Source organism: Haemorhous mexicanus, chromosome 10 (assembly GCF_027477595.1).
Source record: "Haemorhous mexicanus isolate bHaeMex1 chromosome 10, bHaeMex1.pri, whole genome shotgun sequence".
In the NCBI taxonomy this organism is placed as follows: domain Eukaryota; kingdom Metazoa; phylum Chordata; class Aves; order Passeriformes; family Fringillidae; genus Haemorhous; species Haemorhous mexicanus.
In genome coordinates, this window is record NC_082350.1 from 11,652,447 (window position 1) to 11,675,848 (window position 23,402).

Genomic DNA, 23,402 nt, shown 5'->3' on the forward strand with positions numbered 1-23,402 from the left:
TGCATTCTTCTTGTCTTTTCTCATCTCTTTTCCAGGCTGTTTTTAACCAACTCCCTTTACCACTTCCTTCAACAGAAACAGCTTCCTACCTTTGTTCAGCAATATCAACCTTCTGTTTTCCTGTGTCCCTTTTGCCATAGGAATGAATCAATACACAGGTGTACTGTCAATTTATTCTGGCAACATTTTGTTATCTTGTCCTTATTTATTCTTTTTAGGGGATAGGGTTTTTTCACATGTGTTTGGGGTTATTTGGTTGACTGATTCAGTTTTCCTTGGGATTTTTGTTGGTTTGGTTTTAGCTTTTTGGCCAAAAAATTAATGCTTTACTTTTGACTCACAATTGCTGATGTTTTTGTAAGACTGAGCCCAAAAAAATTACACTACTATTTCAGCAGTTCAAAGGCCACTGGATGCTAGATGACTACTGCTAAATAATTTGCTAAATCACTATTCCTAAAAAATTCATTACCCATAACCATGTACAATGAATCCACTTAAAATAAAAAAAAAAATCCTTTTTCTCCAAAAAGCCAACCTTCTGATGACTTCATTACATATAAACCAGACTTCTTATACTACACAAGGTTGTCAGGTCAGGTGCAATTAAGTTCTAACAATTTTACTGTAGTAATAAACTAGTACAGAAGAGAAGTCATAAGTAGGAAAATTACTGTCAGGCCTAGTTTATGAGAATGAACTGAAATATATGTGGAAACAAACTACCTGGGAGCAAGAAAAAAGAGAACTTTAGTTATAGGTTTGCTTTTACATACTCTGAGATACTCCTCTAAATTGTGGATCGTGACCGGTGTATCTTTTCCCCCTTTTTTCAGCTCTATGTTGGGAAACCCAGGGAGTGTGAAGTCCAGCCCTAGATCTTCCACTGAGCAGCCATTCATAGTCAGAGCCTCCAATGCATACTGTAGACTTTCTTTGGTCTAAAAAATTGGAAGTGAAAACCAATGAGAACAATTAATTCAAATAAACTTATTCAAAAGTTTTGACTTCTAAAGCAGCTTTGACTAATCAGACATTTCTGTAAGAACATGACCATTAAAACTGTTGCAGCTCTCCTTCTGGAGTTTTCATACATAACAGTAAACCAAGAGAAACCAGATAAATAAGCTTAATGGATAAACTGAAAAAATCACAGGAGTACACTTGGTTCTAGCAGTTTTAGAATTACTTAACATGCCAGAAGACAAACTAGCTAGAAAATACTACTGCAAGAAAAAGAAACGTGAAATATGCTACGGCTCAGAGGCTGTTTTTTCCTCAGAACAGTTAATGGCATTCATATTTGGCATGCATACTGACATTTTTCAGCTTTCATCCACCAGGTTTCAGGTTTTTCAGATTCTTGGGAAATTAAAAGCCATGACCAGGGAGAGAGTGTGAGACAATGAGGTAAAGAGGAACAAAGACCCACAAACTTGCAATACTTTCACTAGTAACAAACCAGACACATGTATTAAGAATATAAATTAGGTTATTACTTCCTGCCATCTATTTACATTAGATGCTAGAAAAACCATGTGTGCCAAAGACCTTTTACCACTAGTGCCAGAGTGAACTGTGGTATTTTCAGCTAAGAGTAGATACCCTTGAAAAATTAATGTATGTCTGAAAGAACCTGTATGCTCATGCATGATGTTCACCTCAGTTCTGCATACAGCTCTTCAGTGGGAAAAAAAATCCTACATAAAAGGCACTTCTATGAAATACGAAATTTTGATTAAACCAACCAGTAAAAAAACTTTTGACTGTTCAAGAAGCAAGGATAGATTTTTTTTTTTACTGATATTTAAGTTGGTTAGTCTTTTTAAAGTGAACCAAAAGAGAAGTTAGGCAAACATCTGGCAGTTTTAGACTTTTCTAGGACTGTGTTTAATCACACAGAAGAATCCCATAATGAATTTCTCATGCTAGACTTTGGAAAAGGACTTTTATAATTATTAGCCACTGATCTAATAACATTAAAACTATTCTGTGTGAGAACAAAGTAATTATCACTATTACAATCAGTTTCAAGCCCTATGATACATGCTGAACGAATTACTGCTATCTCATAAAACCCAAACATGTAAAGATGCACTCTTCCATTCTTAGGGTTATTTTCCCACCTGAGTTTTATCCTGTTCAAGTCTTTTCTTTTGTCTTACAATATCTTCAAGGTGATATATTGATTTGGCTACTACTGGATCAATACTGAACAAGTCATGCGATGTCAAGGAGGTTTCCTGTCGTAGCATCCACTTATAAAAAGGAAGTCCAAGAGGAAGATCCACCTGGAAAGCAAAGCACTGAACTGTTTAGTATTGAACTGTCTTCCAAAAGCTCTTTTACTACTTCATCTCTTGAGCAGATCTACAATACTATCTCATAGTTCTGGCACACACCAAAGCACGATGTCCTAGTGTTTTTGCCTCAGACATTTACAGTCAGAAAACCCACGTGACTGCCTATTAAAGCAATCAGCATCTGGAGTAACAATGAGCCCAAAACATTGTGGAAAGACTGGAAAGATTGCAACACATAGCAGATAATGGCTTTTCCTTTATACTCCATGGTCTCAAAAGCCACTGTAAAGATCTTTAACATGTATTACCCTTTTCCCCTACAAAACCTCACTGCATGCTCGCCCTCCTCCCTGCCCCGCCTCAGACTGCCCTTACTTCTGGAGCTAAAGTAATACCTTAACTCTTAATGCCTTTATCCCTCAACAGTCAAAACTAGTATTTCTATGTGACCCCTTCAGAATAGATTTTCTATTCCATTCTCACCAGTCTGAAGTCCATGATTGCCTTGGCCATGAGTTTTCCCAGAAAGCGGAACTTCATTTTAACTTTTGCAATGTGAGCTGGCTTGGCTGTTCTACCAAAAGGAAGTGCAAAAAGGCCTTGAAGGTTATGAATATACTTGGTACCTTCCTGGCTTCCTGTTGAGGAAGAAAGCAGGAAAAGAGTTCAGTATTTACTCTGCTAGTAGCTTCTTTCAAGATGCAAGTGGCATTCAGATAAGCTTAACCTAACCTCCTCATAAAAAAAACAAACCAAACCAAACACACACAAAAACCCCAACAAAACCCACAAAGATCCACACACTATGATCAGGCACATTATCTGACCACAAACGGAGGTGCTCTTTACATAACTGAAGTCAACCTAAAATCAATTCAATATTAATCAATATTTATAGATTAGGTAGTAGAGCAATTACCTTTTGGATTGGCTAAAGTCACTTCTTCTCCCCTCCAAAGGCCCAAGTCTGCTCTCTGTAGTTCCTGAGATACAAGTGCATAGAACTCTAGTGTAGGGCCTAGGCCTGTGCCAACCTTCAGGGGATGGAGGGTGAGGGGAGAGGAGGGGGAATGAGATAGGTAAGTCCATTAGGTCAGTTTGAATATAAAAATCTTTACTTAGTCTGAGAAATATTATACATCATTTGCTATAAAAAAGACTACATGGCAAAAAAGCATCTAGGGAACCTAACTACAGAAACATTCACAGCATGACAGAGGCAACCTGGAAAGACCACAAAACACAGGTCAAGAAACAGCAGAGTAAAAGCATTTATCACCTAATGCTCATATATAGAGGAAACATACACTGTTTGCTTAAGAGTTAGAAAAAAGGTGGGCTCTCCTGACTACAACTGATTATGAAATTTACATCACAAAGAGCTTCTCCTAGCAACTAAAAATCACAACCAAATGGATTAGGGATAATTAAAAAAAAATTCTTTAGCACCAGTAACATGAAAGACAAAGGGTCTGACCAAGCCATTTTAAGAAAGCCGTATTTATTTTGTATTAATCTTCAGTAAAAAGGGGATTTATTAGACTGCAGCGATATTACTTACTTCATTCTCATACTGGATTTCCAACATGGCTCTTGAACTGCCTAGATCCTGCATCACAGATTCTGCCTGTTTCAACAGCTCATCTCTGTTCACAGTGCGCTACACATTAGAGAAATTTTTTGTAGTGAAATTATGGCTTTAAGTTCCAGCTCCCAAGGCAGTTACAACAAGTAAAAATCAGCTATGCACATTTTTCCACCCCAAGCCAATAGTTCCAGTTCAGTTCCACAATTTGTAAGCTATTGCTTTGATATAATTCTTTTGCTTCTATATGAAAACTGTTTAGAACGAATGCATTCAATAGAAAATGAAAAAACAATGCCATACACTTTCATCAGCGCAATTCATAGGTACTATTCTTGCCAAGAGTATGGAAATAGGACTATGATACAGCAAAGTATTGTCATGTGACACTGAATACCTCAAACTAATATGCAGAGAAGACAATAGAGTAAAGATGCTAAAACCCAAACACAAACCCCAACAGCACTGGGATTCCTACATGTGGGCAGCTATATTCTTTCTGAACTTGATTCTTGTGTCTCCTGCTGCTTTTCCCCACAGGTATTTGAGGTCATATAGTATGTATAGCAGGTATCATTTTAAAATAAATCTATCTCCAGATTCAAGACAGACATCCAAGACTCCCTCAAATTTAACACAGTCACAGCTTACTTTTATTATGTTGTGTCAGGTGATTTACCTTCCCCAAATATAAGGACAGTAGTTTTGTTTATTAAGGGTCTAAATCTCATTACTTGAATTCTTCTGAGAATCAAGCAAAACAGAGGTCTACAAGCCAGTATGTGGAAATATCACTAACCCTGTCTGAAACTGTGTTCACTGCTAGAGTTTAGTTTCAGGAATTGTGTCAGGGTGCCCCTCCTGGCCTCATGCGGTCGGCACGGAGAAGACACTGCGCCTTCTGCTGGGGGACTGCAGGAACAAACCCACCTCCCCTTCTCTATACCACCAAAACATCAAATTCCACAAATAAGCCTTGCTCCCCATTATATTCTTATAGACAATACAAAAATAAATAGATCCTTCATTCCATTTTAAAGAAGATGTACTTACTTTTTTTCTGTCCAGCCGTGGTGCCACTCTGCTATCCTGAGAATCCGACTGATTGATTTCTGGATTAGTGTCCAGTAGCCTTTGCATGGCTCGGTCACGATCAAAGGCCGTTACATAAAACAGCATTTGGCGGGTATCAAATGGGAAGAAAAATGGGCTGTGAAGAGCATTAGATTAGTCAGCTGTGCTCCAAGCAGCATCTCAGACTAGCATTTAAAACACAACAGAAATCTAGTATGTCCAAAATGAGTGTTTTATTACACTCTGTGGTGAAAGCAGCCTCCAAAGCGCACTTTAGTTTTAGTTATAATGCTTAGGAGCAGGAGTTTTGAGAAATGCAATATATATGAAGGAGACAAATTTCATAAACTTCTGACTCCTCTTGAAAAGTAACTTAAAACACTTTAATGCCTTGGCTGTGCAAAGTTTACATCAAAAAATAAAATTCCTTGTTCACTACTCTTCTACAATTGATAAATCTAACAGATCAAAGATTTAAACTCAAGCTCCCATATTTCGCAGCAGAAAGACATGAGAATCTGCCTAGAGCAGCACCACTATTCTACTTTCCACCGTTTGCAAAAAATACTCTAAATAATCTGTGAAAGACTACCAGAGAAAACTCTTGTATTCATTTATCACTTATCACTTCCACTATTCTCAAAGGCATGTGTATATTAACAGTTTGGTCTTCCATTGGCATTAAGAAGAAAGGCAGTTTTATTGAACAAATATTGCTACAGATGTTTAAGAATATACATTCATGCTCATCATCTTATCTGGAAGATTTATGAAGCAAGTTAGAGATCTTATTTTTAAACTTAAAAGCCTAAGAGTTTCTCTGAGTTTGTATTTCCAGTCATCAACAATATTGCTGCAATTAACATGCTTGAAAAACCCAAGAACATCAACTCTAATTTCTCATTCTTTCAAGTGCAAGAACTTTACAGCTTGTACTCTGTATACAGATACTACAAAGTACTATGTATATAGCTTCATAAAAATTATTTTTATTATTTTATCAGTATTGTTTATAAACGTATCTTCCTATGTATCATACTGAATGTGTGAAGATAAATACAGTGGTGCAGTAAGAATGTTATTAAGCAGTTTAACAGGAGAAAAAATACCACCTGAATAATCAAAATTTCAGTGGAAAACCTTCAGATTGCTCAGCAATTCCTGCAAGAAGTGGTCCAAACTCTGTACTTGTCTACCTCTCAGAATATGATTTAAACTATAGGTATAAACATCCATGCCACTATGTAACTTGGCAATACTTCTGTGACTACATTTTGCACTCTCAAGTCCTGTAAGGATGATGCACTGGGATGCCCAGGCAAGATTCCTACTTAACTGGAATTAGAGACACTACACAGCAAATCACTCATACCATGTTTTTCCCAGTTCTGTCAGCCAAGTCGGGATGTTTCCTGTCATAATTACCAAAGGATCCTGAAGCTGCCTGTTTGCTTTTGCTGTCAGTTTACTGTTGATAAACTCCGAGGTTGGAATTATCTCCTTGCAGACTGCATTCTGTGTTAAATAAAAACAATGTATTTCTAGTTAGAGAAATGCTGAAAGAAATAGCAAGTCTTTGCTAAAAAAGATTTTTAATGCTTCTAATTTGCTTCGCATGGAAAGTAAAAAAAAAACTTTCAGTGCTCTTTTGTTCATCCAGAGTTTCAGACATGAAAGAAGGACTGAGTAGATGTTTACTACTGACTTCCTTTCCAGGAATAATGTTGGTCTTTGAACTTAAAGCACAAAGCATGGCTACTGTGTTCAAAACAGTATGAAGAAAATATGACTGACTGTAAGAATTTGCAGCCTTCATCTTCTCAGAAGTTAGACAAACATGTAGTGGAAGACGGCAGGACTTGCATTATTCTGTCTTCTTGAGGGGCAGTGGAGAAGGGGAAAGGTTATTTAAAATGTTACAGATGGTTCTGTCCTGAATCAAGTATCAAAATGATTTAAAAAGTGCTCTACTCACATCATACAAGTAATACCAGTATCGACTGATAGCATGTAAAACTCTCAAAAGAAGAATAACATCTAATGAGGGGTCTTCAAATGTTATATTTTCAGGCGGAGTAGATATGAGGTAAATTTCCAGTGGATTTAACACCGAAGGGCATACACCATCTAGCAGGAAAAAACAACATCTTAGCAAAGCAATTCAAATCGAATTTTTCCCAAGATTTAATTATTAGGAGCCTAGGCAGTATTAGTCATGGCATTCACTTAATTGCAACAGTTCAGTTAAACAACTCAGTAAATATCTAACTTTTAGTTTTACTATACAGCTAAATATATATGCCTACTATTTTTATACTATGCCTGCTTTAAAAGAAACACTATAATGGCTGTAAACATTATGGAAGTTCTGAGGGACTGACAGGAAATCTAACATATAGCAAGGCACCACACTCACCATGCCACAATTCATCATGTTTTTTAGAATTCCTAGGGGAGGTTTTTGTGGGAGCAGTTTGTGCTCTTCCTCTTTTACCCCCAACACAGTCCTTATTCCCATCTTCATCCTCTCGCACAGGCTTGTACCTAAAAAGCAAACAAAAGTTATAAATATGTTTTAAAATGCTAACTTACAGGGAAACAAAGGCACTTTTAAAGGTGTTAGTTCTCAGATTTCCAGAACTTTATTTGAATGACAGCTAAAAGCAGAAAGAGAAGAACACTGCACTGAGATATGATCCAGCCTCTGAAGCAAAGTATTTTACAGGGGAGAAAAAACAGGGACCCTTTGGCTCCATGAAGTGGAAGAAGAGAAGGTGAATGTATAAACAAAACCCCAAAGTGACTGAGGTTAGAGAGTTGGAGTAGGTTAGGTTTTGGCATTTTTTGGTTGTTGTTTTGTGGGTTTTTATCTGCTTGCTTTTTTTCTTTAGCGTTTAAATGTTAAAAAGAAAGAGTGCTGAATATTAAGATGTTCGGCACAGTTATATGTCAATGTTTCTTGCAAAGTATGGCCACAGAATACATTCATTTTCACAGCAATCAACTGGGAAAATTACTATGAAGTCGACCATTAGTTGTATACTGCACATTCTCTACTATTTGTGGTTAGTTATCTAACACTAAGAACGGTTCCTCCCCATCTAGCAGGTGTCATTTATAATTCCCCATTTCTTGTTCACCAGCTTTACTCAGGAGCTAGAAAGAAGATCAGGAGCTAGCAATGAATTCTTCCTAAATTTTAAGTATCTCAAGCACATCAGGAAATTGAAAGCTCCACATTTTTCAAAGGGATAAAAAAAGAAGACAGCTATATTCTAAATTTCTTGATGTATATACATTTAGTAAACCGGAGAAGTTATTCCTGGGTTTCTCTGGGCAACTTACCAAATGGTATGCGTCTTTGTCCAAATCCCAGCTCTTCCTAGTGGGTTGCTTTCATCATCTGTAGACTCCCTCTCTTCCTCAGCTTGCAAACTGTACTGCCTGACTGCTTGGTAGACAGTCATGTTGTATGGCAGCAAGTGATCTCCAATGTAAAACTGCAATCTATGTCTCACATTCCCTGAATTTAAGAATTGAGCAGCCTGAACAAAAAAAAACAACAACACAAGTTAGGAAACTTGTTGCATAGCTTTTCTTCAAGGCCCTCCTCACACTCCCTGTACTCCCAGAGCAAAAGCTTACCAAAGATTCATCTATTTCTTCATCTGAACCATCATCATCACTATCTTCATCATCTTCTCTAACTCTTCCATACCCTGAGGCAAGAGAGAAGACATCCTCATTTGCTTTTTTTCGTGAAAAGGTAACAATGCTTTGCTACTCTAAGTGTTATAACCTCTAAAACTTTTAAAACAGTTCTAAAATGTATCAGTTAAAAACAGTAAGATTCAAACTGTCAGAACAAATTTCAGTATCAACACCTGGCATCAAAACTGCCAAGCTACAGCCAGTGTGACAGTAAAGCAGTAATACTTCCATTAGTATTTTGACTAAACTGTTTACTACAGGAAACAGTTTGTCCCAGAAAAGGAAGATTCTCCTCCCTTGTGAGCAAGGTATCTTCATAGGTACCTTCCATTTCTCTTCAGCATAATCCTCACAGGTTTTTACAGACTGTACACTGACAGCAGGAACTATTCCAAAAAGGAAAATGCAAGTGACTGTGTAATAAATAAATACCTCTAACTACAAGGTATCTTTCAATGGCTTGTACCAAAGCCAGAGGATCAATCTTCACAGGTCCACCTTTCCACTGTTTCACATTAGCACAGTCTGGATGTCTTTGCAGTTGGCATTTTAATTGATGTGTATTGAAGAATTTTAAAGCTTGGGATCCTCTGTTAAGAGAAAAACTCAAGATAATTTGTGAAAAAAAGTTGCTACACAAAGAATCTAATAATCACAATTGCATTAAAATGCATTAAAATAGGCTTATACATGCATTTACAATTTTACTTCTTCAGAGTATTATTTGCCAGACTGTTTCTCTAAAAATACGCTAACATGGTTTGGATTAAAAGTTTTCTTCTACAAGAACACCAGAATCCAAGCTGAACAAAATCTGGAAGAAAGATTCTCATGAATTAAGAGAAAGCCCAGCCTGAGGTCTGATTACAATATGGCCTATACTGACCATCTCTGAAATCTGAAGTAGTTCAGTGGTCAGCTGATGGCACAGATTTAAGGCTGTGCTTATATGCAGTGCCACAAGGCCCAGAAACAGGCATGGAAAATGCAAGTATTCATTTAAACAGATTTTTTTCAATAAGGACCCAAAGAGAAAACCTGAAAGCTCCTCTGTTTTTTCCTTGCCAAGAATAGTTTATATATACATTCCACCTCACCAAACTATCAATACTCAAGCTAGCTGGTTTTATACAACAAGCCTCTTATCTTGGGCTGCCTTCTATTTCCAGGTGCTAGTAAAAGACTACCAAACTTAATGCTTCAAAATCCTCATTGACATAATCCACAGAAAAACTTGCAGTCAAACAATGCTGCAGCACTCTGGCTTCTTGTGTTTCATTTTCTATCAAAAAGAACAGCAGGATTTTGCTTCTATGATTCGCAGCTTTTTAATTTTAGTAGTTATCCCACTTTTTACAAAAATAATATACGTAAGGAAGCATTCTGAGATTACAGAGCACATACTATTTGCAAAAGCCAGTATTGAGACACTAATTTCTTCTAACAAGAAATCTGTGTACTGCATTAATTCCCCTGATTTTAAGTTTCACAAAAAACAAGTACTGAATTTTAATGTTAGATTAATACTAAGATAGTGTGAGGTATAGAAAAAAAATTGTAGAAACAGGTCTTTATTCCCTCAGATTTGTTACTTAAAACACAACTACTAAGCTGGATTCCAAATTTATTCTGTATCTTTAGACTCAGGGTAGGCCTACAGCTATTTTAAACTCTATTCACAGCCAAGACTTATCACTTAATCCACTATCATCCTAGAGAACAGAACTTAGATGAATAACAAAGTTGAGCACTGTAATACACTCTCTGCAATTTAATTACTCTCATTAAAATACATCAGTGTCCAGGCAATGGATTGTTTCTTTCTAGTGTTTGTTACATGGGGACAAGGAAGACATTTGGATTTTTATAGGGTAAATTTAGAGATTGCATTTAAACTTTATCTATCACCCCCAATTTAAGTGAGAGAAGTTTCAAGATGGTGAGCAAACATTTAGTAAAATATTCCATCTTCCACTAACTAAAAAAAAACCCAACTGTGTCATTGCTTCTTTCTTTAAGAGAGTCAGAAGCTTTCATTACCTCCTCTTGTAATTGTACTTCTACTTATACTTGTCCTTTTAGTGCTGTTTGAAACAAGTTTTAGAAAGCAAAAGCTTCCAACAAAACTGTTACCTGAGCATTAATCCTTACCTGCTCCCTGTTCCATTTCCACTGGGGAAGTCATGCACTTTAACAGGAAACTGTTCCATCTGACTGAGGCAGTTGTTCATTTTATGGACTAATGCCAACAAAGGTGCATTTTCTAATGGCTCTAATCTTCCAAGGGGCTCTTCTCCAGGAAGCTGAAATATAATCCAGTCTTTAGTTACCTGCTTGAATTAAAACATCCTAAACAATTTATACCATAAGTTAAGAATCCCTGCTCTCACTGAAAGTAGCAGCAGTATCAGGATGAGGAAATGACACAAGTTTACCAAAGACCTGTTTCAAAGAATGTACTCTTCTCTCCTGGTTTCAACTGAACAGCCCAACAGATTTTAAGTATTCAACCTTAACCATGAACAACAAGCTTTTTGGAAGTTTAAGTTATCTGCTTTCCTCTCTTCCACCTCAAAATTCTTCCTTTAAAAACACTAGTTTCTTGCAGCATTTAGTCCTAAGTGATAATATTACTATCCAAACTCTTTCCATATCAACTTCTTAAAAGGCAGAAAACACTTTTAAGTTGTTCAAGACTCAGACATTTGGCCATCTTGGCATTTTTTCCACTGCTGTGTGGAATTTTCTGTAATTACAGGTTCGTCAAAAAAGTTCATGACCTATAAAGACACTGAACAAAAAGTTGCAGTGTTATACAACTTAGACATAAAAAAAAACATTCTTTCTGTATTCCACCTTTAAGATAAGGTCAACACAAAACCTCTCAGATGTTTTTTTTTTTGAGAAAAAAAATTGAGAGAAAGACAACTAAGAATGTAAAAAAAAAAAAAAACAAGAAAACTTACTGGAGAAGAAAAAAATACATGAAGAAATCTTTTCAATCTGATATCCCTGCTAACAGCATCTTTTTCACTTTTAGATGTCAAATAGAGCAGCAGTTGTTTAACAAACCCACTATGCTGGATTTCAAATGAGGAGACGTCAGATTCCGAGACAATGCTACGGATTTCTACAAGGCACTCTGTTCCACCATCCACCTGAAAAATATGAAGAGTGTTTTACTACCCAGGTATTACAGGCTTAAGAAATGCTAGCTTTCTTTCTACTGCATGGAACAGCTCTAAAGGGTGGGGGGAAAAAAGGAAAGTCTGGAATGTATAGTAACACCATACAAGCAGCAACACAGGGCAAATAATCTGAGGATAAGCATGTCTCTGTTCAAGGGGTAACATTACTGGCAACATGTACATTTTCTCTACTTTGAGAGAAATAAAAGGTGCCATTTCCATCTTATGCAAGGTAAAGATAAGCTCCAAGCAGGGTCCTTTCTGTTTGGAAAAAAAGCCACTAACAAAACCCTAACAACTCAGATTGCTGTATGTTTTACGTGACATCTGTGTGGGAGACAGGAGGTGGGAAAGTTTTGTATTTTAATGATTGCTCAGATCAAAGCACAGAACACAGCTCAGCTCTTCTGCTGGTTTAGAAGTTACATGTTTGGACCACCTATCAAGGACCACAACTGTCTGAAAAGCAAGCCTGAAGTTCTTGACATGCAACCACATTCACCCCAATTATTTCTTCTGTAATTTTAACAAAATGCTGCTCCCCCCTCCTTCTCCCCCCAGTCTCAAAGTTCTTACTACAAACAGTATTGTTCTTTAAGAATAAAGCTGATTCCTGACACTTAACTGTAGAACTTTTCAATGTGAAATGCTAAGCAAGTGACACATTGCTAGGACTGGTCTTTTATCATAAAGTGGTGTGTGTCACAGTGTACACACTCAATCTGAAAAATTACTCCAAGTCATAATGACTCACAAGTCAAGGCAAGAAATGACTGCCCCTCACTGTAAGTAAGTTTGCCACTTCTAACCTGGAGGTTGAGTTGTTCAGTTGCAGTGCAAAGTCTCTGTAATACATTTAGTGCAGGATTGCTTCCATCCATGTTTTCAGAACTAAAGTAATGTTCTACAAATTTATGGGCTTGCTCCTTAATCCAGCCCTTAATTTTTTCTCTGTAAAGAAGCACACAAAAGGCATTTAGACACACTTAGCATCTGCATACATCAATATTACAAATACATACAGCCTGAGTATAATTTTCTCCATGTTAAACAGCAGTCACAGAAAACCCTTTGCTTTTACTCCAACACTGTCAAATACTTTTCTCTACAGATCACTTCTTGCATTTTTTTTCTCAGTTCTCCAATTTTTCCCCACCATGCAACTTTAAACTATTCAGATGTTATTTTCTCTACCTTAATTTCTTGATTCTTTTCCCAGAACCTTTTAACTGTGGTTAAGCTCCAACTTCTTTGTAGCTGCTACCTTATCACCTGATCATAGTCAACCCCATGTTACAAGTACTGTGATTGTTTTTTGTGTGTGTACCTGTTATTGGAAATGGTATCCTTGGAAGCAGCCCTTGCAAGACCACTTACTCCTGCTGTTCGTGCTGGTTCAATATTATTACTGTTGGACTGTGTGCTTAATCTTCCCCATGTTTTAGGATTCAAACTTGCCAAGAAAGATGATTTAGGAGACTGCGTAGTTGTAGGGCTTTTAGCTGGAGGAAGTAAAGTCAAAATTTAAGAGAATCAAGAGGTTTATTACAGCGAGCTCTTTCTGCTCTTTTAAAGCTTACTTTAAAAGGAGATAAGAGTATCATATATTCAGAATTATTTACCTTGATTGTCTACTTTGTCATCATCTCTTGGGGGGGAGTATTTTGGTCTCCTTGGCCCTCGTTTTGGCAGTCTTTTTCTCTTTAGAACATCACTTAGTCGTCTGTCCAAATTTAAAAAGAAAGTTACTTAATTCCACCCACAAATACAAACTCATGCACATATCCCTCTCTCAGTTTAAGATGCATCTGCCAACTACTTCCTTGAGAATTAAAGAAGAGGTTCCATCCCATAACAAGGATATTCACTACCTCCATCCAGAAAGAGAGTTTTGCTGGCTGTCATCTTTCTAGTATGAGCAGCCAAATACAGACACAAGTGACAGTGAACAGAGGTTTCTCATGATTTTCAAGCTTTAATTTGTGTAACCATTTATTCATCCATTTATTTCAATATGCTTAAAATGAAAAAAAAAAATCCACAAATCTCTACTGAATAAACACCAACCAACACTGGATATTTGACATACCTCCCTTACAAAAGCACAGAAAACACTTCTTTAACAATTTGTGGCATTTCTATTCATCAATCACTACACTTCACTACACTTCACAAGTTCACACATCTCAATTCTTGTTTAAAGTGACAAATATTTGACCTTTAAAATAAAAGCAAACCAGTAATTTATTCCTACACTGTATTTTAATTCTACAAGTGTTCTAAATTACTGCCTTTCAACAAAACTTAAGGACAATTTATTTTTTCTCCAGTCTCCAGCAGAAAGGAACCATGCCCCACAGCTCTGAAAGAATCACTGTCCCCCCACAGTTAGATGAGACTACAAACTGTTGTTCTTTACAGTCTCCCAAAACAAAATTATTTAATATAATTATCACCTAACTATCAGGTCACTGCTTTTTTTCCTCTTTTAAACATTTAATATAAAATGAATCAAAACTACCAATTGAAAAATTTAACACCACTTCAATTTAATTCTTAAGAGGAAAACACCACAGCAAAATGCAGATGACAATGTGGGCAGCTCATGTCACCCTAGACATTTTTTTAAAAAAATAAGGTAAGAAAAAACCCAAAACCCCACAAGAAAGACCCAAAGCCAGAATGCAGGTTACTCTTCAGGAAGTGCACTTACCCCTGTGGGCTCAGATCCAAGGAATCCTCCCGGCTGTGCTGCAAGCTGGGAGAGCCCAAATCTGCAGCTGCGTTGCTGGCAGCAGTGGCTGTCCCAGTACTTATGGTTGTAGTGGTTCCCAGGGTTCCTGATCCATTAGTGCATACTTTTGGGGGGCTTGTTAGCAAAGCCTCAGACTCTGCCAAGTTTTTCACTTGGTGCATCACCCCTTAGAAAAAGAAGAGATCTTTGTTTGGTGGGTTGGTCTGGGGTAGGGGGAGAGGAGGGGGTGGTAAAGATGTGGTCGTAGGAACAAGGGTGTTTGAAAATGTAGAACTGAGTGTTACTTGAACCTCTGCTTTGACTGTGGTAGTATTTGCTCACCCCACCCATCAATACTAAGCTTGAAAAGCAGTTCAATCTTTTCTTCAAAAAGTTAATCTACAGAGTTTAAAAATAGAAAATTAGAGCAGTATGAACCGTAGCTAGAGGAGCCCCCAAGTGCAAAGACTAGTACAAAGACTTCCTGCCAAAGATTCATCAATTTTCTCCACTAAGACTTCCCATGTAATTTTAGTGAGCCATCTTCAGCCTAAGTGAGTTCACTAGTATCTAGTAAGCCTCTAAAAACTTGCTTCAGATTCTGAAAACACAAGCTTGTTTCCTCCAGAGCCTGGGCCAGCTCCTCCCTAGAAGTATGAAGTATCTTGCACAGGTCTGCCATTATTATTAAAGAACAATATTCAATTTTTAGAGCTTGGGAACAGTGGACACACATTTTAATACTACATAAAGAGGTGAAGAGAAAAGAAAAGAAACCACCATTTACCTTCTCTTCTGAAGTAAACACTAAAAATGTCAGGTAACTTTTGCATTAAAATTTCTGCCATCTGCAGGGCTCCAACTACTATCTTAAGGTCTTGACTCGACAGCATGGAGGCAATATGACTAAAACAGATAATTAATTAGAATTAGCTTTGTGAGGTTTTGGCTGAGTTTTTCTTTTTAAATCAAGTCAGTTCATCTTGCATACACAGCACTCGAGAGTGAAAGCAAACTAATTTCATAGGGCTTTTATAAAAGCTATCAATAAAAGGACTGAAACAGTTCTCTTCCTACCTATTTCACTTTTACCAAGTTTTAACATGGCATAAAGGAGACAAGTCTTTTATAAACACAGTGTTCTGGAACTCGGTACTGTCTCTGAAAAATTATTTGGTGTATTTTCCAGTTGCATCCTCAGATCCCCAACTTTATGTGTAATGTGTAGGAGAGGTTTCATGAATAAAACTTACAATGTGAAGATTAACAGACACTAATGGCATTCAATTGGTATTACCTGAAAAGTTATCTTGCCCTCAGAATCTCATAGGCAAGTCTTAGAAATCAAAAAACCAATAAAGGGTAATATTTGACACTTCTAGTACACACAGCCAGAGGCCATCCAAGTTTCTAGTAAGAATGTCTGGCATTGGCAACTACTGCAAAATCTATGATGAAAAAAAAAATCTTGCAGAGCTGGCAGCCTCAGCTTCTGGAAAATAAGTAAGACTCAAAGTACCATTTTCCCCTGAAAAAGATGATTCAAAAAAACTAATCACAAGTTTGAGATGTAAGCTCAAAATTAGTTTCATTTGCAGCAGTTAGGGAACCCACCTTGAAACAGCATGGTTTTTCAGCACATCCTTCAAGAGTTCAGCATCAGCAAAATAAATTATCCTAAGAATTGCTCTAAGGCACTTGTGTCTAACAGCAGGTCCAGCTGAAGAACTATATACTTCATAAAGAACACCAAACAGTGTTTTGATAAAGGATTTTGCCAGTTCTGGGTCCTCTTTCATTAATTGTGCTCGAGCATCATCCTTCTTCAATTCCGAATGTCCACCTGTGAGAAAGTGCACAAGGAATCACTGGACAGACCTTTGCATCTCTGCTCTGACCATCACTTTGTTTTGTTAAAACTGATTCAATTCAGCTCTCAAATTGAGAAAATAAAATTCAAGAACCAGAAGTCAAAGTGAGTAAGAAGGTACAACACCTCCTCTTTCAAGGAGTTTAATCTTTTTTTCTTCAGTTTTCTTATGTATTTCTGTATAACAGTAAGAAGCCCTCACAGAGTCTTCCTTAAATAAAGGAGCTGTATGAAGAGAACTGTTTCAGGAATCCCATGCCAGGAACACCCCCAGCTCCCAGGAGGAGCTTACACATTAAAAAGCACACATGTCAACAGTACGAGCTTTGTTATGACATTTTCTACATTCATGAAAATCAGAATAGTTTGATGTTCCACAGAAGCCATAAGAAATTTATTAGTTAAGTAAATGGCTGCACAGCCCAGCATATATTAGCCACAGCTAGAGAGCCCAGGTGTTTCCTGAGCTGTACTTACTAGTGTTTGTACTGGCTAAAGGGTTTGGTTTTCGCTGAATGGCACGAGCTGTTCCAGTATCCTCATTTATTTGCTGCATAGAGTTAAAATCAATAGTATAGACACGCCCAAGCGTAGACAGGCTTATCTCATCCTCACCAACCTGATGAGCTGCCTAAAATCAAGGAAGAATTTAAAGTTAAGAAATCCCTAATAAACAGAAAACTATATGAAAGGTGAGGAGAGGGGTAACAGCAGAAAAAACAGTGACAGAAATTCAGTAAGAACAGCAAATAAGTGATTTGGTATGGCTGAACACCAAAATAGTGCAATATTACAGCAGGATGTTTGAGGAAACTTGTGTTTCTGACTCAGAAAGATCAAGAGTGATATTTTTAAAGAGAGAGAAAGCACTCAATTCCCTATACAACCGCACGCAGATTTGAAAAGCATCACCACACAAATGTGTGGAATTACTACCTCTATTATTCGACTATCAATCCTGTTATAGGGATGCCAGAGACCCCTGTCATCTCGCCATTGCCATATTGCACCATCTGTATTTTGTGCATTTCCTTTCTTTAGCATAGTATCAACAGCAAAGATTCCCTCTTTTGGCAGGCAAGGCATCAGTTCACTGTAAAGAACATTAAAACAGTATTTTACTAGAAGTATACAATCAAGTCCATCTAAGCTGAAAACTGTTTGCCTTATTTTAGTGAAGTTAAGGATTTTAACATACCAACCACACCCAAAACCTAGGACTGCAAGACTTACCAGATAAGAGAAGTAAGTTCATAAAGTTCTTGAGGACTTCGTGGAACAAGGTCAATTTGTTCTTGACAACTCCCATTTGAGGCTCCACAAAGGAGGAAGTGAAGCGTTTCTGCAATATCTATAAAAAATTATTATTCAGGGGACTGCCTCTATCAGATATGGATTCCATTTTCTGTTGGACACTACACAGAAGAGATAGTTACTGCCCAAAGCAAACAGAGAGTGGACTACAGGACAAAAGTGTTTCTTTGAACACTAAGAAATGCGTTCGTTCTCAGGTCTAGGGTTTGTAGCTTTTTTGGGTTTGTGTTTCTTTCCTTTAGGGGACAATTAGGGGAGAAATACCACTCAATATATACAAGACACAGAACAAAACAGGGAAAGGTAAAAGGCAGTTGAAAGGTTTAGTCAAAATTTGTGAGATGGAACAAAGAAAACAAGTGACAACTAACACAGCTCTACAGCAGTTACTTTTGTTAATGTTTTCCCCTAGAAGAAGTACCTAAAGCACATCATTCCCCCACGTGGTCACAACTAAGAAAATAATTATTCAGCTTGCGTTAGAATGAGAATAGTTTGTGCAGCCAATACAGACTCAAAATTAAGCCAGCACTGCAGTGACAACAGCTAGGAAAAAAGATAAAAACCCCTCTGGATAAAAGCTTTCAACAAGTTTATATCAACTTTTTATCCCAGGGGAAACACAGTAAGAGAGAAAAATTGAAAGAACAGAATATTTATATGATCAAGTGCATAGAGGTCCATACTGACTGTAAGCATTAACATGAACAGGCCCCCTAGAACATGGAAGAGTAAGAACTCACTTTGCTTCATAAGCTGGACTGCAAGCGTGGGGCAGTTGGAGCACATCAGGGAGAACATGCGCACCACCATGATGAACATTCCTGAGCTCAGGATAGGAGGTGTCACGACCAAGAGCTGCTGGATATTTGTTAACAAGTCCTTGGAAGCAACCTGCTGCAGCAAGTTCTTCAAGGAGGGAACAACAAAATGGGAAACATTAGTCCTTGAAAGGTGAGCCCTCAAGAGAAACAGGGTGGGTGGAGAAGAAAGCAGAAATGCACCCCCATCCACACCCTTACCTCTTCATGCTGGAAGTTGTCCACTAGCCGTGCAAAACACAGACAAGTGCTTTCAACAGACTTTTTGTCCTGTTATAAGAAAGTTTTTTTTAAATTGAAATATTTTAACTTGCATTAGAACATGCTGCCATTTTGAGGCATTCATAAAATTTCTCCAAAAGGGCCAGTCTAATCACATTTTACAGAACATTACAGGTCTCATTTTTAAACTCACTGACAGTCTAAACTGATCTCCTGATACAGCTGTGCTTCCTACATATTCCCTGGGAAACACCCTCCCTTGCAACACAAACACCTTTAGGGACCTTTAGAGATTAATAAATTGATCTCTAATAGTCCTTCTGGGTTCTGAAAGGAGGAAACAATAGGGAAAAACTGAAGTAACAGCTGTTATAGATAATAAGCAGGAGTGAATGCTACTATTCTACGGACTACATGAAGCCTGATTTTGATATTATGCAGCACAGACAACACAGCAAATTCAAAGACACAAGAAAAGACTGCCCTGAAAATAGCTCTAGTTAAAAGTTCAATAAAATGCTCAAAAAAGTTCACCTGAACTTAAAAAACACTAACTGTAAGGGTAGCTGAGCACTGGAAGAGGTTAGCCTGAGAGAGATTAAGTCTCCATCCTTGGAAATACTTAAAAACAGGAAAAAAAAACATCATCTGGACATGTTCCTGGGCAATCTGCTCTAGCTCAACTTGCAGGGGAACTAGGACTAGGTATCAGGGCTCTCTTCCAACCTCAACTATTCTGTTAAGAGCTAACTCAAGACTCTTTTCCAGAAAATTTCCACTTCAAAATTTCTTGAAATCTTACTTTGGTGGGTTGTAGCTTCTCTTCAAAGATCAGGATCAGTACTTGTCCCTACTACTGGTGAGAATGGTGCTTCCTGTTTCTAGAGTACAATCTAAAGCTGTCATTTGGCTTCTTAGAAGCTGCCTCAAAGATTCAAGCAGTCTTTCAGCAAGATGGTGTAGGCAAAATTAAGAACAGCACAAGAATACATAAAACCATTACCTGGAAGCTTCCAGTATTTGCATTTGTTAACAAACAAAGTATTTCTCCTTTTTTCATCTTTTTAACAGGTATCTGCCAACCAAGCAGATCACCAAAAATCTCTTTTGGTGCACCAGTTATTCTAAGTGCTCATTTACAAACACAGCAGTACTGCAGGATATGTAGCCCTTAGGAGCCCCTTGATTTCAGATTCATCCCTTCAAACTATTGTACAAAAGCAGGAACTTTTTAAAAATGCCATAAAGTCCCCCAAAAAGTTACAGCACAAAAAGCCCACAAAAATTGAAACAAAGGGTGTTCTGATTTAAAGTGGGGAAAGAACCTTGTAACCCATCTGTTAAGAAAAAATAAAACCAGTAAATGCTACTGGACTTCCTCTTACTAATGTCCTTGTTCTTACAAGAACTACAAAATCATTACTCATGCTTTGATTTAAAGTATCTTATTTGTTTTGTTTTATAAAATGTCACATTTACAGAACCACAGAAGGTCCATATGTACACTGGTATATCACAACCTGACAGTATAGAAACTTGAACTCAATTATCACTTGCAAAGGTAAATAATACACAGCAAAGAAACAGGTATCTGGAGACATCTTTAAACTGCTTTCAGATCAAAATCAAGATGTTCCATTTTTTTAAAAACTTCTTACCTGATGGGTTAACCTTTGTGTTAGCAGTGGCAAAGAGTCTGCCACAAAGTGAAACTCATCAGGTGTTATACTCTGGCAGCAGTTGGCAGCGATAGCTAGTGCATTCCTTTGTGCATTTATACTGAAGAATTCCAGATACAGCAAACAGTCTGCCAACCCACCCTATAACAAAACAAATAAACAAACAAACATTCTCACTCTCAGTACTGCTGAAGTCACAGAAAGCTGCTTTCTTATTTCATCTTAACAGAAGATCACTGAGATGTAGAGCTAGCAGAGGCAAACCTGCCTTGTTTTAGTTTTACTTACTGCCTGCAGAATGGCTTTACTGTGCCTGCGTGACAACATCTCCAGGGCTGTAAGTGCCTGCTCTGCCACATCAATGCACTGGATAACTTGCAGCTACAAGAAAACAAAAAAGATGGTATATCAACCAAAGAGATTTCAAAAATAATCATCTTGATTAACATTCAGACATACAGCCTCTACCAAGACACATATGCTAATGAAGCCAGCTCTGACCAAGCCTGACAGTCTAAGACTACCGTCAGCCATGGAGCTACTCCAAGGGGTAACAGCTCATTTACTTACACATTTTGTATGTTTGTAACACCAATCCAACAAAAAGTTCTCAGTGAAGGAGAGAGCACTTTTCAGTAAGGATGGGAGCAAAGATTAAGCCTGGCTTTAGAAGCTTATCATGCACTTTATATTATATTGTAAGCCATGAAAAGAAGCCACTCTCTCAATGGCATTTCCTAAAGTTAAAACAAACTATATAATCCCCTCATGCTGTTTTATTACTGTTTTGATTTCATTTTACCTTTTCCAAGAAGACAGGAATTGCATCTACCACTACAGCAGATGATCTGGGAAGTGCTTCCATCATGTATGTTAAGGCCCGACATGCATGATTCATCTATTAAATACACAGATATTTGATTTTAAGTTCAGATAACTTTTCAGTATTTCAAAAGCTTCTTAAATATTACAAACTACTTACAATGTCAAAGTTGTGCTCCATCTGCAGCAGTGTTATCTGTTTAAAAAAAAAAAGTATTGTTCGTTTAAAAAAATTTAATCTAGATGTCACCATAAAAAGTATACAAATCACTACTGTAGCTTTTGACTCAGGACTTTGAATGTTAGTAAGAATTCCAAAAGAACCACTGCCTATTCTTGAGCTATTAAAAAATTAACAGGACTATCAAAATTTAGCAAAACATCCTCTCAAAGCCAAATAAAAGGACAGATACACACACACTAAGGAGACAATATAAATAGTGATGATTTAATTTAATCAAGACATTGAGTGAAATATTATATCCTTCAACAGAAATCTGAGATTAAATCTTTACCAAAGCTGGTACAACACTCTTGACTGGAAATCCTCCTAATGTTTCTTCATTTCCCATAACCAACAGCTGGCACATCTCAATCACTGCCTGTAGTTGCTGACTTTCATCAGTGGCTTGGAGACCTTGTAAAAGCTGTTGAGCTTTAGAACCTAGATATCCAGAAAAAAATTAAGGAAAAAAGGTATTAGAAAGTGCTCAAGGGAACTGTTATGCTATACTTCTGCCAGAGTGGAAGACCAGAGATAGTTTGTTTTCCTCTGTATTTGTAGCTTCATTTCCTTTCCCTGTCATAAAAAGGGGGAATAGGGAAGGGAGACAAAATCTCACTCTTGGCTGCCTTTCCAGTGCAGACTGGTCAGCACAGGGAGTCCGCCACACTGCTCAGCACAGCCATCTTGCCAACCTACAGCAGGTGCCAGAACCCAAACCACCCCCCCTTTGTGCAGCAAAGGGCTTTGCAACACCCCCCAGTTAATACAGCACATGGAGCACCCATGAGACCCCATCCTCTTCTTGGCATGCAGTGTAACAGGCTGCCTCTGGCTCTCCTGGGAAGCCAGACCTGGACTGGAAGGTGCACATCTCACCCAGCTGCCTAGCGCAGACCTGGTGCAACAAGTCTAAGGACCCACATTCTCACTGACATAACGGCTGAATAAAATCCATTCTCTCCGAAACCGAAGACGCTTTTGAAACTAAAACCAACATAACTTAAAACTGACATCTACTAATTGTTTTAAAGCTAGCTTAAGCATTTGTTTAAAGCTAGCAAAAAACCCAAGAGGGTTGGAGAGGTCTTTGTTAAGCAGCCCATCATGCAAAAGAAAAAGATAAGGAAGGGGTGAAAAGGCAAGAACCCTCCCTTCCCCACCTAGAAGGGAACATTAAGATGCCCCAAAAAAGAAAAGCAAAGAAATACAGCTAATTTTTCTTCCTTAAAGGAAGACAAGCAAATTAGAATTGTTGACAAGTGGTCTAGCACTATCATGACATACAAGTCTCCAACATATAAAATACTTTATTAAACTATGAAGCTAATACAAATATTAGATTTACTACTGGCTGAATTCTACTAGTCTGGAAGTGGAAAGAATTAAGTCAAATTAGACAAACTTTGCTTACTAGCTCCACTTCCAATTGTCCTGTGGAAGAGCTGCGACATCCGAGGACCAAGAGGGCCAAACAGGTGAGGAGGAAGACCCCTAGCCTCTAATAGAGCTAAAAGCAAACAGAGGATAACAGCCATTGTCAAAGCTTCTATGTATATTTTTAAAAGCTTAAATTCCGTGATGTTATCATTTAAGACTACAAGAATGTTGATACTTAGAATTAGGATTAGATGATTGCAGCTACCTCGATTTTGAAAAAACACGAAAAAGATGACCTTAAAGGAACAAGTAACTAATTTGTGTTTGTGTCAGAGCAGTAAGGTCCTTTACAAAGTTACCCGCTGCGTTTGCATCGCTGTGTGTTTTACAAAAGTAGCCTCATCTATTAAACTGTTATAAGCCTAGAGCCAGAGCAGCAGATACACCAGGCTGTAATTTCAAATCTGAACTCAAAT

The 23,402-nt window shown here is 37.6% G+C and overlaps 1 protein-coding gene across 10 annotated transcripts in view; it reads right to left on the reverse strand.

Moving 5' to 3' along the window:
• Nucleotides 1-23,402, reverse strand: part of TRIP12 (thyroid hormone receptor interactor 12) — a 78,018-nt gene that overhangs the window by 6,394 nt on the left and 48,222 nt on the right. For 7 of the 10 annotated variants that reach the window (XM_059855336.1, XM_059855341.1, XM_059855334.1 and 4 more), the window contains 31 exons: nt 22,961-23,056; nt 21,839-21,987; nt 21,484-21,519; nt 21,304-21,399; nt 20,790-20,882; nt 20,481-20,642; nt 18,802-18,870; nt 18,523-18,688; nt 17,699-17,816; nt 17,402-17,558; nt 16,943-17,096; nt 16,210-16,438; nt 15,383-15,501; nt 14,575-14,782; nt 13,484-13,584; nt 13,189-13,363; nt 12,671-12,812; nt 11,640-11,831; nt 10,825-10,976; nt 9,106-9,278; nt 8,608-8,681; nt 8,308-8,507; nt 7,379-7,506; nt 6,938-7,089; nt 6,335-6,477; nt 4,942-5,098; nt 3,865-3,963; nt 3,223-3,337; nt 2,787-2,941; nt 2,127-2,291; nt 777-941 (listed from right to left, as the gene is read on the reverse strand). In XM_059855336.1, the coding sequence (XP_059711319.1) occupies nt 777-941; nt 2,127-2,291; nt 2,787-2,941; nt 3,223-3,337; nt 3,865-3,963; nt 4,942-5,098; nt 6,335-6,477; nt 6,938-7,089; nt 7,379-7,506; nt 8,308-8,507; nt 8,608-8,681; nt 9,106-9,278; nt 10,825-10,976; nt 11,640-11,831; nt 12,671-12,812; nt 13,189-13,363; nt 13,484-13,584; nt 14,575-14,782; nt 15,383-15,501; nt 16,210-16,438; nt 16,943-17,096; nt 17,402-17,558; nt 17,699-17,816; nt 18,523-18,688; nt 18,802-18,870; nt 20,481-20,642; nt 20,790-20,882; nt 21,304-21,399; nt 21,484-21,519; nt 21,839-21,987; nt 22,961-23,056 (4,340 nt within the window). The remainder of the gene's footprint in view (nt 1-776; nt 942-2,126; nt 2,292-2,786; nt 2,942-3,222; nt 3,338-3,864; nt 3,964-4,941; nt 5,099-6,334; nt 6,478-6,937; nt 7,090-7,378; nt 7,507-8,307; nt 8,508-8,607; nt 8,682-9,105; nt 9,279-10,824; nt 10,977-11,639; nt 11,832-12,670; nt 12,813-13,188; nt 13,364-13,483; nt 13,585-14,574; nt 14,783-15,382; nt 15,502-16,209; nt 16,439-16,942; nt 17,097-17,401; nt 17,559-17,698; nt 17,817-18,522; nt 18,689-18,801; nt 18,871-20,480; nt 20,643-20,789; nt 20,883-21,303; nt 21,400-21,483; nt 21,520-21,838; nt 21,988-22,960; nt 23,057-23,402) is intronic. The other 3 variants (XM_059855342.1, XM_059855339.1, XM_059855340.1) reach the window with 2 other exon arrangements.